Genomic DNA, 14,239 nt, shown 5'->3' on the forward strand with positions numbered 1-14,239 from the left:
AAGAAATCATAATACATTACAACTTCTATTAGAGCTAATTAATTGTCAATCCTTACATGTATATAAGCATATATTGGACATTTTTTGAAAAAGTTGCCGGGCTAATGGCATATTGTAAAAATAGTAGTGTGGAAAAGGTCGCCCATCATGACCGATTAAATTATAGGTAAGGAATGCAAGAGTGGGTGATTGTTTGGTTCTTCATATAAAAAGACAAACAACATATTATAAATAAAAAATAATTTATAAATAAAGTTTTTATATATGTATTCTTTGATATCTTGAAAGTCAAAGTTAAAAAATAAACTATGGTGACAAAAAACAAAATCAACTCTAGATTTGATATTGAAATTTTCAATCTTAACTTATAAACATAAGCAGAAATGAGCATCCATATCATGATGGGTTTTGGCTGCATGAACGCCAAAACGGCCGATCAGCACCACTAATCATCCGACTAAGGCCGCGTTCGGCTATATGCTAACTTATCTCAGATTCTCTCATTTTTTAAATGGTGTACTTTCTTCAAAAAAAAATATTTATAGAAAAGTTGCTTTAGAAAACCATATTACTCTATTTTATTTCTTTTAATAATTAATTAATCATGTACTAATCTATTACTACGTTTTTCATGCTGGATAACTAATCCTCACTCCCCCTATACCAAACACGGCCTAAGCCGTTTAATGGACCGTATTAAGCCGAGCAGCATATATGCATGTGTGTATGTTCAATTTCAGCACTAGGTCATAATAATTTTCTATAGTACTCCCTTCATATTTTTTTATACGATACCATTGACATTTAGTTCTACGTTTAACCATTCGTCTTATTAAAAACTATATATAATTATTAATTATTTTGTTAATAATATGATTTATGATTATATGAATTTAAGTACGCATTATAATTTTGCATATCTAGATATAAATTTTGAATAATACAAACAGTCAAATGTAGATTCAAAAGCTAAGGATTTAAATTGTCACAATTCTACAGGTTAGTAGTAAATTTTTCAAAGAACTATCGATTTAAGGTATTCTATCCCAGAACTATAAATTTAGTGGTGAAACTATCAAAAACAACTACATGCTTTAAAGTTCCACTATTTTTTAGTTGCAAAGTTGTACTGTAGGGATAAATTTGACATTAAATATGTAATTTTATGAAAAAAGAAGTGTGCTACATCTATAGTTTAATTGTACATACTCTTAAATCTATAGTTTTGTAATAGCTTGATCAAACTAACTGTTTTTTTTATAAAATTTACTAATTAATATTTAATCATATATTAATATTTCATCTCGTTTCATATGCAAGATCCATAGTAGCTCTTGCAAACACACTCTTAGACATAAAGAACCACAACTATAAGCCTACTAGATGGAACTTCAGAATAACCTAAACGGCATGGCCATTATCTAACTCCTCAACAACTAGCAAGAACAGTATTCACAACTTATGATGGTGCAAGGGCAAGTAAAGCAACATTTGCAATAAAAACATGTGGAACAAACATACTCAAAACAACAGCATAAAGTTGATTAAGAATTAGAATAAACTAACAGTAAAACCTTGTGTTGAAGCATAGAGCCACAGTTGTCTATTTCTGAACGCTTTCAAAATGGCAGTCTATATAATGAAAAAAAAAAAGAGGCAGCAAAAAAGGAGACAAATACCGTCCCAAAGAGACAGGTAGGATCAATCTAGGGATACTTGCTACGAACTCTAGTTCAACAAAATCAGTTATAATCCATTTTTTAGTTCATATTTTGTATATAGTTTTGTTGTCATTTGGTTGAAGAGCAAGTCATTGGTTACCCATATTATTAGCCTACGCCAATCTAACAATATGTTTTTCTCATTACATCATATATAATCTTCCGCATACAAAAGGTGATCTAATGATACACCGAGAAAACCCTAGCCAAAAATAAACTAAAACCAGGCTGCACAACATATTGAACTGCAGGATTACTTCACAAGCGATGAAGTAGGAATGTATATGTCAATTTCATCCAATGTTGGGCGATCACGTAAGGTCAAGCAGTGTTCATTTGCCAAATGCAAGAGGCAGATGAAATATAGGTGCGGCGAAATTTCTGTTGCTGCAGCATCTGGGTTGCAGCTTGGAAGATCTTGCAATACCTTCGATAGGTACAGCGGTGATTCTGTGTCCGTGTCATCCTGTCGAACAATTTTGACCAAGCACAATATTGTTAAATATTCATACAGAACAGAAGTTAGGGAAAAAGGTTCAGTTCGAACTTCAAAGTTTTTTTTTCACAATATTCATAGAAAAATGTAGGGATATTCCTTTTTCATTCTTCAGTTTCTCATGTTGGGTTAGTAGCACAATTCACAAACACCCTCCTACACGCTCTAAATGAAAATTTGCCTAGGCAAATTACAATAGGATAAAGAAACAATAAAGCGCTATTGAAACAAGTCAATTTGGAACAGATTTATTCTCAGCAAATTGCTACGGCTACAGTTTTGAATGTTCATAATGTCAACCAAATCAGTTCTAGACAAATGTTTGGTGGGTGAGGACACTGTTAGTAATTTCGTACTTGAGGAAAGCCAGAAACCAGGAACAAAATTGGCTTGACTCTAAAATATAAGCAATAATCATTTGCGCAATATCCATTTCCCTGCCTGTTGTGACCGGTAACCAATTTTTGTCAATTTTGTGTGGTACAAAAATATCAAGCACTAAAGTCAAAACTAAACAAATAATATTCAGAAAGCTCATTATTGGCAGTATGGATGATCATAGCATAGTTGTCAATATCTCTTTATATTCCTAGATGTTGTAAGCATGCCAAGTGTAGGACCAGATACCATAATCTAGCACCAAAAAAAACTTCAGCTTTGTTGACATATGTCATCATCGGTAAATCTATACTTCTTATAAAAAGTAGTGGTGATGATGGAGTGGTGAATCTACCACCCACCCAACCACCAACTCCCTATTTTTTAAAAAAGAAAAATAATTATGTAATTCACATGTCAATCGCCCACACTAATTCTATTTTTGGGAAGAAAAAATAACTGTGGAACCAATAAGACCACATGTCAATAACAAATATATGCAACAATTAAGAGATGATATATGTCAAAAATAATGATAATTTTCTTTAATAAAATTCTGTTTCAACACACAAGCAATATGCTAGTTAACCAAATAACCAAAATACTTGTTTTAGTGATTACTTCTAGGCTCTTCTATTTATGAAAATGGAAACAAGACTAATGTATTACTGCCATTTGGATAGCAGTTCTTAGTAATAACAGCAGGATATTACCGTGTCATCCGTCTCAGAAGATGTATGGATGTGATTCCAGAGCACTTCTTTTAAGGCATGAACATCGACTTGTTTTGATACCTTGTCATATTGTATATCAATCTTGTTGACCTTTAGTTTAGGAAGGAAACAGGCATCAGTTCAGATTTTACCAAGCCAAAGGTAAGGTTAGTAATACCAAAACGCAAGACCAACTTAAACTTGAAAGCTCAAACATGTTACAGTAATTTATTCTGATAAATAGTTTTTTCATGTAATTCCTTACGGCAGAGCACTCTGTCAAAAGGTCAGCAACTTTAAGCTCAGGGTCAAATCCACAAGGATAGAAGTTGCAAGGATGATATGGAACAATATTTGACCTCCTGAGTATATGTAAGGTATAAATGCCTACTAAATTTGCAAGATACACTTGTATCATTTGTTTGGATGCATTTATTGGGCAATAAAAATCAGCAGCACAGATGTCCACCACTACAAACGGCCAATTTAACTCAAGGATTGGGACCATAACCCGCTACTACCCATGGTACTGTTCACTCGCTAAGAATTGGGGTCATAACCCTGGGCCTCTTATGCCACTGCCCATGACAACAGCAGTAGTATGACGTATTTGCTAGCATAGTTATCGTGTTGAGTAAACTTCATCTACTCTTGCAACTTTTTAGATTGAAGTTATCTTGACAGTCTCTTTACACCATTTTCTCTTTTGTGTAAAGTCGTTCTGTTATTACGAGTTTTTTTGTTACTATATTCAGACCTAAGCAGATTTAATACTTCAAATTGTTGCAATTGCAACTTTGTGCACACACGCATCAAAATATCAATAGAAAGAACCAAACCACAACATGAGCAAACAAAACTTAAGTGCATTAAATGGAAAGGCAAAAAAAGGAGCGCACCTGTCTTGGTTTTGTACTAAGATCTACTGCCTCCTCTACATCACTATCAGCATTCCCTTCATTGGCATAATCGTTGCAAAAGTTATCACCATCCCAAGGTTCAGATGGGATGGAGTCGTCATTATTCTCCCTCGAACCACCTATTAGGGGGGAAAGGAGTATTGTGTGGTATTGTGGTTAAAATTTGTCAGGAAAACAATAATGATATATAAGCAGGAAAACAGTAACAAGAATATAGGTAGTCTATACACACATGATCAACTTGCCACATACATAATCCAGTGTGAGAAATTGAGTTTACAAAAGTTCTTTTCTCAAAAATGGAAAGTTGATGGATTTTTCTACCTGATGTCTAGCCAACATAGGTGCCACATTACCACCTTTCTTGGAGTTATACAGAGCAATAATCCTTATAAATCAAAACCATTCCTGAGCCTTTAACTTATATTGACAATCCCTAACTTCATATATAACACACTTTAACATCATATGATTCACAGATTGTTTCATTTAACTTAAGTAACAATGATATGAACTTAACAATATTTTAAAGAAAACAAAAGGAGCTGGAGGAATAACACATGTATCATGAAATAGAACACAAAAAATGTTATAAACAACGTAAGAACCTTCAGAGTTTACTGGAGGAGTTCAAGATATAATAACAAAAGTAACAACAAAAATTCATGTGAAATACAAATGCAAGAACACAAAAAACTTACCAAGAGGTTTTTTTCTTCTCCGAGCCAAACACTACGGAAAAAAATCAATAGTTACTACAACCACCCCAGATCAATATAAAGAAAAATTTTGTAAGTTGCCATTACCAAAACGTCTGGAAGAAGAAATAGTTTAACAAGGCTTTCAGGTCTATAGTGGCAATCTTCTGGAAGTTTGTTATTGCAGGTAGCCCTATTTGCAGGCAGCAGCAATGACTTTGGATTCTTAGGAGGTGCAAAGATATTTGGAATATCATGTTCCAATGCCTTGCTGAAATCAATGTCAGGTTCATCCTTGCCTCTTTTCTTCTTCGTCTTTTTTGGGGCATCTGAATCATCAGGTTTAGTTGGGACAGGGTCCAAATCTAGGAGAATGTAAGCCCAAAGATTAGCTTAAATAAGCCTGCCTGAAATAAAACAAAATAAAACTATGTGCCCCACAGTACCTTTAGCTTTTCGATATTTCCAATGCTCAGGTCCAGCCCAAGCATTTGTTTTTGCAGAGAATCCCATGCCAAATGACAAGAAATCGGCAATTTTGTCAATTCTTTCATTTACATCAAGACCTTCAGGAGCCTCAAAAGTGTACTCATCAGTTTCCTACAAAAAATGTACTCAGATATTAATACTTCAGAGCAACAAACTTATAGACCCTATTGTGAACTTCAAACAATTCAATCATAAGAAATGCCATTGGAGAGTGAATGGATGGATTGGCAATAGACATCGTATAGTATCCTACAAAGCTAATCAGTTTGACTGAGTATCTACAAAATATTCATTCCATGATTAGTCAGATATTTTCTCACAATTAATGTCAGTCTATCATAGATTCAAACTACATGGAAATAGAGCAATTAGCAGCATTTGGAAAGAAAAGTAATCAGCACTGTTAATCCAAAAAATACATGTTCCTAAAAGTAATCACAATTACTGTTTGCAGGAAGTACCTCTTGACAGTTCATTGAACTATAATCCATTGGGTTACATTGTTCATCGTACACACTCTCCTGATCATCACACCCTCCAAAATCCCAAGTCTCACAATCATTTTGCATGACATCATCGTTCGCCACATCATTACTGTCATCCACCTGATCTTCCGTCAGTGGAATTTGCCTAGAAATTGCTTCATGAGGTGGCCTTCGGTTTTCATCATCAAACTGACAAACAATGTCACTCAAGGTAGGAGAAATATCATTGCAGAGAGGCATGTGAATTACCATCTGCTCGATTTGCTCTGTTCAAGAGTAGACCATTACAAAATGTGAAAAAAAATACAAAGCATAGACAGCAGAATAGAACAAACTGATATTCATACCTTTAGCAAATGAAAGATCAATCACCTCATCCTTCTCAGTTTGCATATCGCTTAATATGCACTTGTCTGCTCCTTCAAACGAATCAAAGAGCACACGACAACTGTCGTATACTCCAAGGTTATATAACAGGAGTCCCTTTGCCCCACCCTCATCAAATTGCGCGGTTGTTTGATGGTACAAAGGATCGACGGTGAAGGCAACTAACAGAGAGTGCAATAAAAGTAATATTACGCTCAACAATTTTAACTTTTTAGAGCAAAATTAAAAAAGTTTTTTAAAAGAGCAATTTTACCATCCTTGATAAAGTAACAAAAGGTACCATATTTTCTAGTGTAAAATTCAGCGTTCGCCTAAACGGCCATTTAGTCCGTTTAAACAGCGTCTAAACGGTAGATGGAACAAAACTGCCTTGTTTAGGGTCTAAACACTGATTTAAACGGGTCGACCGTTTAAACGGGCTAAACGAAACGGTATTCGGCCTGTTTAAACGGTGGGAGAGAGGACTAAACGCCGACTCGGCAAACCAAATTTTCATGACCAGATCGCACGTCGCGCTAGGCAGGGCAGGGGGCAAAAATTGCACTAGAGGGCGCTAGGGTTTCAGCCGCTGCACAGAATGCTCTTTTTCCCTCTTCTCCTCCTCGCACAGACGGCTTTTTTCTCATCTCAATCTCATCCTCACGCCCTCACAGCCAGCCAGCGCGGCGCCGCTGCTTCTCCTCTCACCACGGCCGACGCGGCGGCGCTCCTCTGCTTCGCCTTGTCCTCACGGCCAGTGCGGCGGCGGCGCCCCTCTGCTCCACCTCGTCCTCACGGCTTCACGGCCGGCACGACAGAGGCGCCCCTCTGCTTCTCTCCGCACGGCCAACGCGGCGCCGCCCCTCTGCTCCTCACGGCCAGGTACTCTGAAGTCTGAATCCAGGTGTTGCTGCTCGGCTGCTCCTGCTTTGTTTTCCTTTGTGGGTATATAATTGGTATTTATTGTTTGAGGATTTTTTGGACATGGAAGTTACATTTTTTTTTGGGTGTTTCATATTTCCAGAGGACCAGAATAAGGTATGCCTCATATCATTCTCACAGTTGTTGCTTTTAGAATCATGAAAAAAACACGTGATACATTTGGTATTGTTTTGTATTTTTGACATTTTTTGTGCAAAAAGTAGAAAAACCGTTTAAAACATTTAATCCGTTTAAACGCTGGACAGGGGGTAACCGCCCGACTAGCGTTTACCGTTTAGGCTAACACTGGTAAAATTTGGTACCTCCAATTACTTTGTACCTCGAGGTACCTAAAGGTACTTTCGCAAAAATGGTAAAATTACCCTTTAATTTGCTTGGAGCTTACCATCAAACTTCTTTACATTAAGTGAATCAAAGGAGGACTCCAATGTTGACGTGGGTGATATCTGCACATGTAAAACACCATTAGGCTATTAGAAAAAAGCCAAACAGAATTGAAGTGGGAAAAAGGCAAACCACCAGTTCAGATAGACATACCCTTCTATCGGCATCCTTTTTGCCCGCGCCTTCTTGTGCATGCTCTGGATTGCTACCTTCTTCCGAATCTTAAGTAACAAACACTAAATCAGGACATCGTAGTGAAGCAGCATGCATTTTCCAAAGGAAAACTATAGGCACAAAGGTATATTTATGATAAATTTGCAGTACTACTACTTAACCTTAACAAATAAAAGTAAACGATCAAATGTAATTCAAATAATCCTCACGCTCATGTATCTACTAAAGTTCCGTGATATAGTATTATGATAGTGAAAAGTTTTCCAGAGAAATAGAAGTCAGATAGAAAAAGCAATTTCTCACATGGACTTATTTCTTTTAATAAAAAAGGATCTTGAAACTTCTTTCTATGTGGTTGTTCGATCAATCTAGGTCATGATTATTTTGTAAGTAAACTCTAACATGCATATCGATTTAGTTTGAATTTTCACTGAAACAGTATAATGGAGTCCAGCATGAATAATAGTCTTGCAACTCGAAGGTGACCCACTTAAAAAACCGAAGTACAATCAAATGGATACAGAAGAAATTGGAAAGCGCTACGAAACTCTGGTGGATATTTACCAGCCTCATCCCCCCTTCCAGCCCGGTTGATGCCTCCAAGAACCTTGTACGCCTCAGAGTGCACCGAATCTACACGCAAAGAGTAAATCTTGACGCCCGCCTCCAGCGTGCAACTAGCCTGGTCACAGAAGAATGGGTTTTCCAATCGAAGTCAGAAGAAGTGGCCACAAATCTCCTCAGGCAGTAGAAGAAACAAGGCTGGAATTGGAGCAATTTAGCGACGGCTGCTGCACCTTCTGGAAGTTGGTCTCGTCGTCGTCGTCCTCCCCCGCCTGGATGATCTCGCTGAGGTGGTCAATAAGCCCCAGCTCCCACGTGTTCTTCTGGTTGATTTTCTGCTCGAATTTCCCAGCGGAAATGGGGGGATAAAAATTCAGAGGAGACAAATCTCAATAGGAGGCGCCTAGGGTTTTGGCGCGGGGGGGGGGGGGGGGGGGGGGGGGTACAGAGGCGCGTACGTTCTCGGAGGCGAGCTTGATGCAGTTGTGGAAGAGCTCCATGACCTGGTCGCGGTTGAGCAGGTCGTGCTGCGGCGCCCTGGGGGCGAGGGAGGCGGCGAGGGAGCGGCGGCGGACGGAGGCCGCGCGGGCGGCGGCGCGGGCCCGGGCGCGCTCGAGCTGGTCGTCGTTGGAGCCGAGCGGGAAGGCCGGCGGCGGCGACTGCAGCAGGAGCCGCGACCCCGCCGGCGGCGGGGTGGGCCCCGGCGCGGGGGCGGCCTCGGCGGCTGGCATGTCGCGGCCGATCGATCGGAGAAGGAGAGGAATGCCGATTTGGGGGAAATTTTTTTGGTGGGGATCGGCTTCGTGGTTTTTGGGGGCGGCGGGGCAGATTTCAAATTTTGAGGGAGTGCCGCCCGGATGGGATGGGAAAGGCCGATCTAACGGGCGGAATGAAGTGCAGCCCTCTAGTCTCTATACCGTGTGGCCCACTTGTCGGATTGTGGGAAATTTTCACCACACAGGTGCCGCGGTCAGCAACACGGTTACTCACAGCAGATACAATATGGGTTTATTTAAAGTTTAGCCTCTTGTCCCATTAAATATTTACATATTTATTATAAATAGTAAATGTATATTATTAATAAAACTCATCTATAATTTTGGGCTAATTCGCGAGACAAATCTATTTAGCATAATTAATCCATGATTATCCTCTGTGCTACAGTAAACATGCTCTAATTATAGATTAATTAGACTTTAAAAATCGTCTCGTTGATTACCACTCATTTATAAAATTAGTTTTTTTATTAGTCTATGTTTAATACTTCAAATTAGTGTCCAAACATCCGATGCGACATGGGGCTAAAAAGTTTAGCCCCATCTAAACAACCCCTATAAGCCAGTTATAAACATATTTTAAAGAGATAAGAGGGGAGAGAGAAGAAATGTGAGCTATTAATTTGTAGTCAGCTACACGCGAACTCCAAGACAGAGTGTGTATATGATATGTGGAACCATGTACTAATGTTTTGTATGCAACTATTATATAAATTGACTATTAGATTGACTATAGATGAATTGAAGCTAGTAGTTGGTTACGCTATTGAACTTGCTCTCATGGGTGTTTGTTTTCCTCCAACTTTTTTTTAAGTTTATGTCACATCGAATCGAATGTTTGAACACTAATTAAAAGTATTAAATATAGACTATTAATAAAACTCACCACATACTTTAGACTATTTCGCGAGACGAATCTATTGAGCCTAATCAGTACACGATTAGTGAATGTGGTGCTACAGTAAACATTTGCTAATCGTGGATTAATTAGGCTTAAAAATTCATCTAATGAAATAGTCTTTATTTATGCAATTAGTTTTGTTATCGGTCTATATTTAATACTCTTAATTAATATCCAAACATCCGATGTGACAAGGACTAGAAAAAGTCCCTCGATACAAATAGCCCCTCAACCGCGCGGAAAACGTAGCAGTGGATTATTATGTGATTAATTAATTATTTAACTATAAAAACTTGAAATTGATTAATATTTTAAAATAGTTGTAAAAATACATATTTTAGTACTTTGAGAAGTGTGCGCGTGAAAAAAAAAATCTGGGTTAGCTAACCTAATATAAGAACACGGCCTAGGAATAAAAATAAGTGGTGTACACACCAATTCATACGAATTACTTTAATATGTTGGAGTATATGTAAATTTTTCTTGTTTAGGGTCCATTTGGTATAGCTCTGAACTCCAGATCCTAGCTTTAAACTCCAACTCCAGTGAGAACTGCTTCTGTGGGAGCCAGAGAGAAGATTAAAATTGTTTGTCTAGCTTGGTCTGTTTCAGAACTCCTAAAAGTAAGGATACGTAGTATATTGACAATAATACCCTTGTGGATCATATGGAGTCATGATTAAGACATAATTTAATTATGTTTCTTTTTCATATAATTAAATACCAATTATTTTTTAATTTGAACAATACAACTATATGGTTACAAAATCCTATATGACAGTTAACATATAATATAAATGTTTAGTAATAATATATAGTCCTACATGAGTAGCAAATTCGAGTAATTATAATAAAATAACAAAGAGTAGTGGGTCTTTTGGCGTGGAGTGGAGCTGTGGAACAGCAAAAACCCAGCTCCACCCCTGTAGTTTATTTTTTAGGAGCAGCTCCGCTCCAAAAAAATTAGAATTTGTACCGTTTGGCACAACTCCGGCTCCAGGTAAGTTGGAGTTGGAAGCTAAAGCTGTGCCAAACGGGCCCTTACTCTCTGCAGCTCGTGGGAAAAGAAAGTTACTTGTTTTTTTTCTATATTTATTCTATAAACCGAAAAACACTAATAGAAATTATTTCTTAAGAATCCAAATCCTCGATTCTTCCTTCTAACGAATGAGTCTTGTGATTTCAGATAAAAAAAACATATTGTGATACTTTCTAACGTAAATAAAAATATATTCTTCATAAAATGTGTTACAATCTTTTTTTATACGGAATATTTTAGTTATTCATTTAGATTTCAATGTTTCTTATAAAAAGTTTAAGGTGTAATTTATAAAATTTACACTAGGACTACTCTTAAGGAGCTAGAGATATTCACGAAGTTCTAAGATTTACCCCAGTTTCGGTCAAGATTCATCGATTGCTTTTTTTGCAAAATTAGTAAACATTTGACCTCGTTTAGGTATTGTTTGTATTTTCTAGTTCGTTAAACTAAAGTCCTAATGTTAATATACAATAGTATGCCTCCCATGCTTCTTCTCCTCTCCCACATCTCTCGTGCCTAATATTATTCTTGTTTCATATTGTACGGCCAATCCAATCAATGTTTCATATTGTAGGGCCAATCAAATCAATGGGTCAGTGGATCAAGAGTCTAACAAATTCTAAGATTCTCTATCATTATGTTAGTGGCATTATCATTGTTGATATGTGGGCCCATGAGAGAATGATACTCACATGTTGATTATTGTAATGTCACCGACATAATGGTAGAGGATATGAATCAATTTGACAGTCGGTTCGGTTTTTCGTGATGTAGGGCTACAGCTAAGTGGCGAGTTGGTGGAGCGCCTGCGCGTGAATTGACAACGCTAGTCTCATGCATGCATGTGTGAAACAACAAAACTAATGGTATGGAGTGCAAGGTAAAGAGGGTTTTTATTCAACTAGGGCAGATTGCTTGGACAAATGGGACAAATGGGTCAAGTTGGCCTGAGCAGAATTGGTGGATGAGCTAAATGAGACAAATGAGTGGCTCAGTTAGGGAAATACTATTTGAGGGTTGTGCAAAGTGAAAGGCGGTGCAGCTGGTGATATGAAGGGGAAGGGAAGCATCATTAAACTGGAGAAGCATTAGAATTATCATGGAAAAGAGGAGAGGAGAAACAAAGGTAGCGGTTAGATTTAAGGGGGGAGCTGTTAGGCAAGGATTTATAATCATACAGTCGAGGCATATGCACATGAGAATGAATTATGTCAGTGACATAGGAACCAGGGTCTCCCAACTATGCGAGTGACAAAGGGGCTTGTGAAGGTCCTCACAAAAGGTTTTTGATGAGCCTCCCTGCACGACAAGGCACAAGGTAATTAGTGGAGGGCCAGGCCATGGTGACCCTCTTGATGAGTAAGCAGGTGTCGGCCCAGTTTGATGTCTGATGGCCATCAGTCTGAGTTCCGTATGAAGGCATGCGAGGTTTCCATTTTCCCCCCTACGAGGGAGGGTTGCGACTTGTGGTATAGTGGCCGGCTCACATAGGATGTAATTAATAGCATCAGTGCCAAAGTACCATAGCAAGGTGCATACATATTTTCCCCATTATGGCATTAATGGGGACAAGAGAGTTGGCCGTCATCTAGAGGATAGGTGCATGCTCCCTTTAGCCACATTTGTCTTCACCCTCATTACTCCCTATCAAACCAAGGAACAACATATCTTCATTAAATGCCTCTCATGGAAGCCATTTGTAGCATTAATTAGACTTGTGTAGCCACCCCTTCTACAACACTGTGGTTTCCCCGTAAAATGATAAAAGAAAGGTCATGCCGGGGGAAGAGAAAAACGAGGGGTGAGAACAAGAGACATCACAGAAGTACTAGTTTACATCTCCGTGCGACCCGAACCTAGATATTTCTTTGCATTTGTTCTTGCTCAGTACTGCAATCAAATGCATCACATGTTTTACCCAACTTTCTTGATCACGCCCCGTGGCCAAACCCAAAAGGAGGTCTCTCACAATCCCAACTAAAGGAGTTCACCTCCGACAGATTCAATATATTGGATTGAGCTCATACAAACTCTACCATTATATACACGATTGTTGTATAAAACATATGTACAATAAGTAGAATATATTATAGATGATTTTTTAAGAAAACATCTATATATCGAATATATAAGCACATGATGATTTAATTTATTTCTCAGGATATTAACCGTGTAAACTATGATACTCACATCGTATGATCTATACATGCACATGCATACTAGACAGTAAAACATGAATAGATCATATATAAGAAACATGGTGAACGCATACCTAGTGTTCTGGCTTTGTTGTGCATTGTGTTGACGAGGAACAACGTGCACAAAGGAACAACTCGTGGTGTCAGATGTTGTCGTCAGCGTGCAACCCTTAAGCGTAGAGGAAGACAAACCGTCATGGAAGATTAGTAAACAGTCACGCAACATGCTACCTAAATAGGCGGTGGCTCAGTCTATCTCTACTTTACATAACCCAATCGTATAAGTTGTATGTCGCATACGCGCGCGTCTGCCTAGGCAAGGCGAGACGAGTGAGCGTGCGTATTTCTTTTGTTCTCTCTACCACACCTGGCTCAAATGGCTAGGAGGGGATCCTCCCTTATAAGAAGGTCACCCTCTTCTAAAATAGGTAATGTTGCACTAAACTTTCTCATATTTTATTCTTTTTTTTGCGAAGACTCATATTTTATTCTATGAGGTAAACTTTTATGATTTTTAAAAAAATCAATCTTCGCACAAACATTAGTCTATACATCAATTTCAACTACAGTTACCTTAGTAGAAGTAATTGACCCTTGCTACATCCATGTGTGTTCTGCTGTCCCTCGTGTTTCTTTTTTCCCCCTGCAGTAGTAGTGTTGGTCCCTCTTTCTTGATCAGCTCATATTATTCTAGCATCGGTGGACACACATCAACCTTTAAATGAAATGAAGAGAAGAGAGACACATCAATACGTATATTCCCCCTCCCAGAAAAAGGAAAAAGGGGCTGTTGGGGGCACCGATTGAACACACCCGCACAAAAGGTCACCACAGTCAGCAAATAATCAGGTACTCCCTCTATCACACGCTCACCGGGATGTGTTCCTCCTAATTAAGGGGTTGTTTAGTTCCAAAAAATTTTCGTCTAAAAACATCGCATCAAAACTTTAGACATCTAAATAGAGTATTAAATATAAATAAAACAAAAAATT

The 14,239-nt window shown here is 38.2% G+C and overlaps 1 protein-coding gene across 1 annotated transcript; it reads right to left on the reverse strand.

Annotated features, from left to right (window-relative positions):
* Nucleotides 1–1,633: 1,633 nt before the first annotated feature.
* LOC102713508 (condensin complex subunit 2) lies at nucleotides 1,634–8,830 on the reverse strand. Its single transcript, XM_040524099.1, has 13 exons — nucleotides 8,789–8,830; nucleotides 8,564–8,665; nucleotides 8,331–8,448; nucleotides 7,746–7,813; nucleotides 7,594–7,654; nucleotides 6,248–6,448; nucleotides 5,877–6,166; nucleotides 5,373–5,526; nucleotides 5,035–5,291; nucleotides 4,930–4,960; nucleotides 4,208–4,347; nucleotides 3,309–3,419; nucleotides 1,634–2,187 (listed from the first exon to the last, which is right to left on the reverse strand). Exons 1-13 carry the CDS (start codon nucleotides 8,828–8,830, stop codon nucleotides 1,975–1,977), a joined length of 1,788 nt encoding a protein of 595 aa, XP_040380033.1. The 3' UTR covers nucleotides 1,634–1,974.
* Nucleotides 8,831–14,239: the final 5,409 nt, after the last annotated feature.

The sequence above is a fragment of the Oryza brachyantha genome, chromosome 1 (genome assembly GCF_000231095.2).
Source record: "Oryza brachyantha chromosome 1, ObraRS2, whole genome shotgun sequence".
Lineage (NCBI taxonomy): Eukaryota > Viridiplantae > Streptophyta > Magnoliopsida > Poales > Poaceae > Oryza > Oryza brachyantha.

Coding starts and splice junctions, on each gene's coding strand:
- LOC102713508 (XM_040524099.1), bottom strand. CDS start 8,830: ATGGAGCTCTTCCACAACTGCATCAAGCTCGCCTCCGAGAAC. Junction 8,666..8,788: donor TCAAGCTCGCCTCCGAGAAC/GTACGCGCCTCT, acceptor AAATTCGAGCAG/AAAATCAACCAGAAGAACAC. Junction 5,292..5,372: donor GAAATATCGAAAAGCTAAAG/GTACTGTGGGGC, acceptor ACATTCTCCTAG/ATTTGGACCCTGTCCCAACT.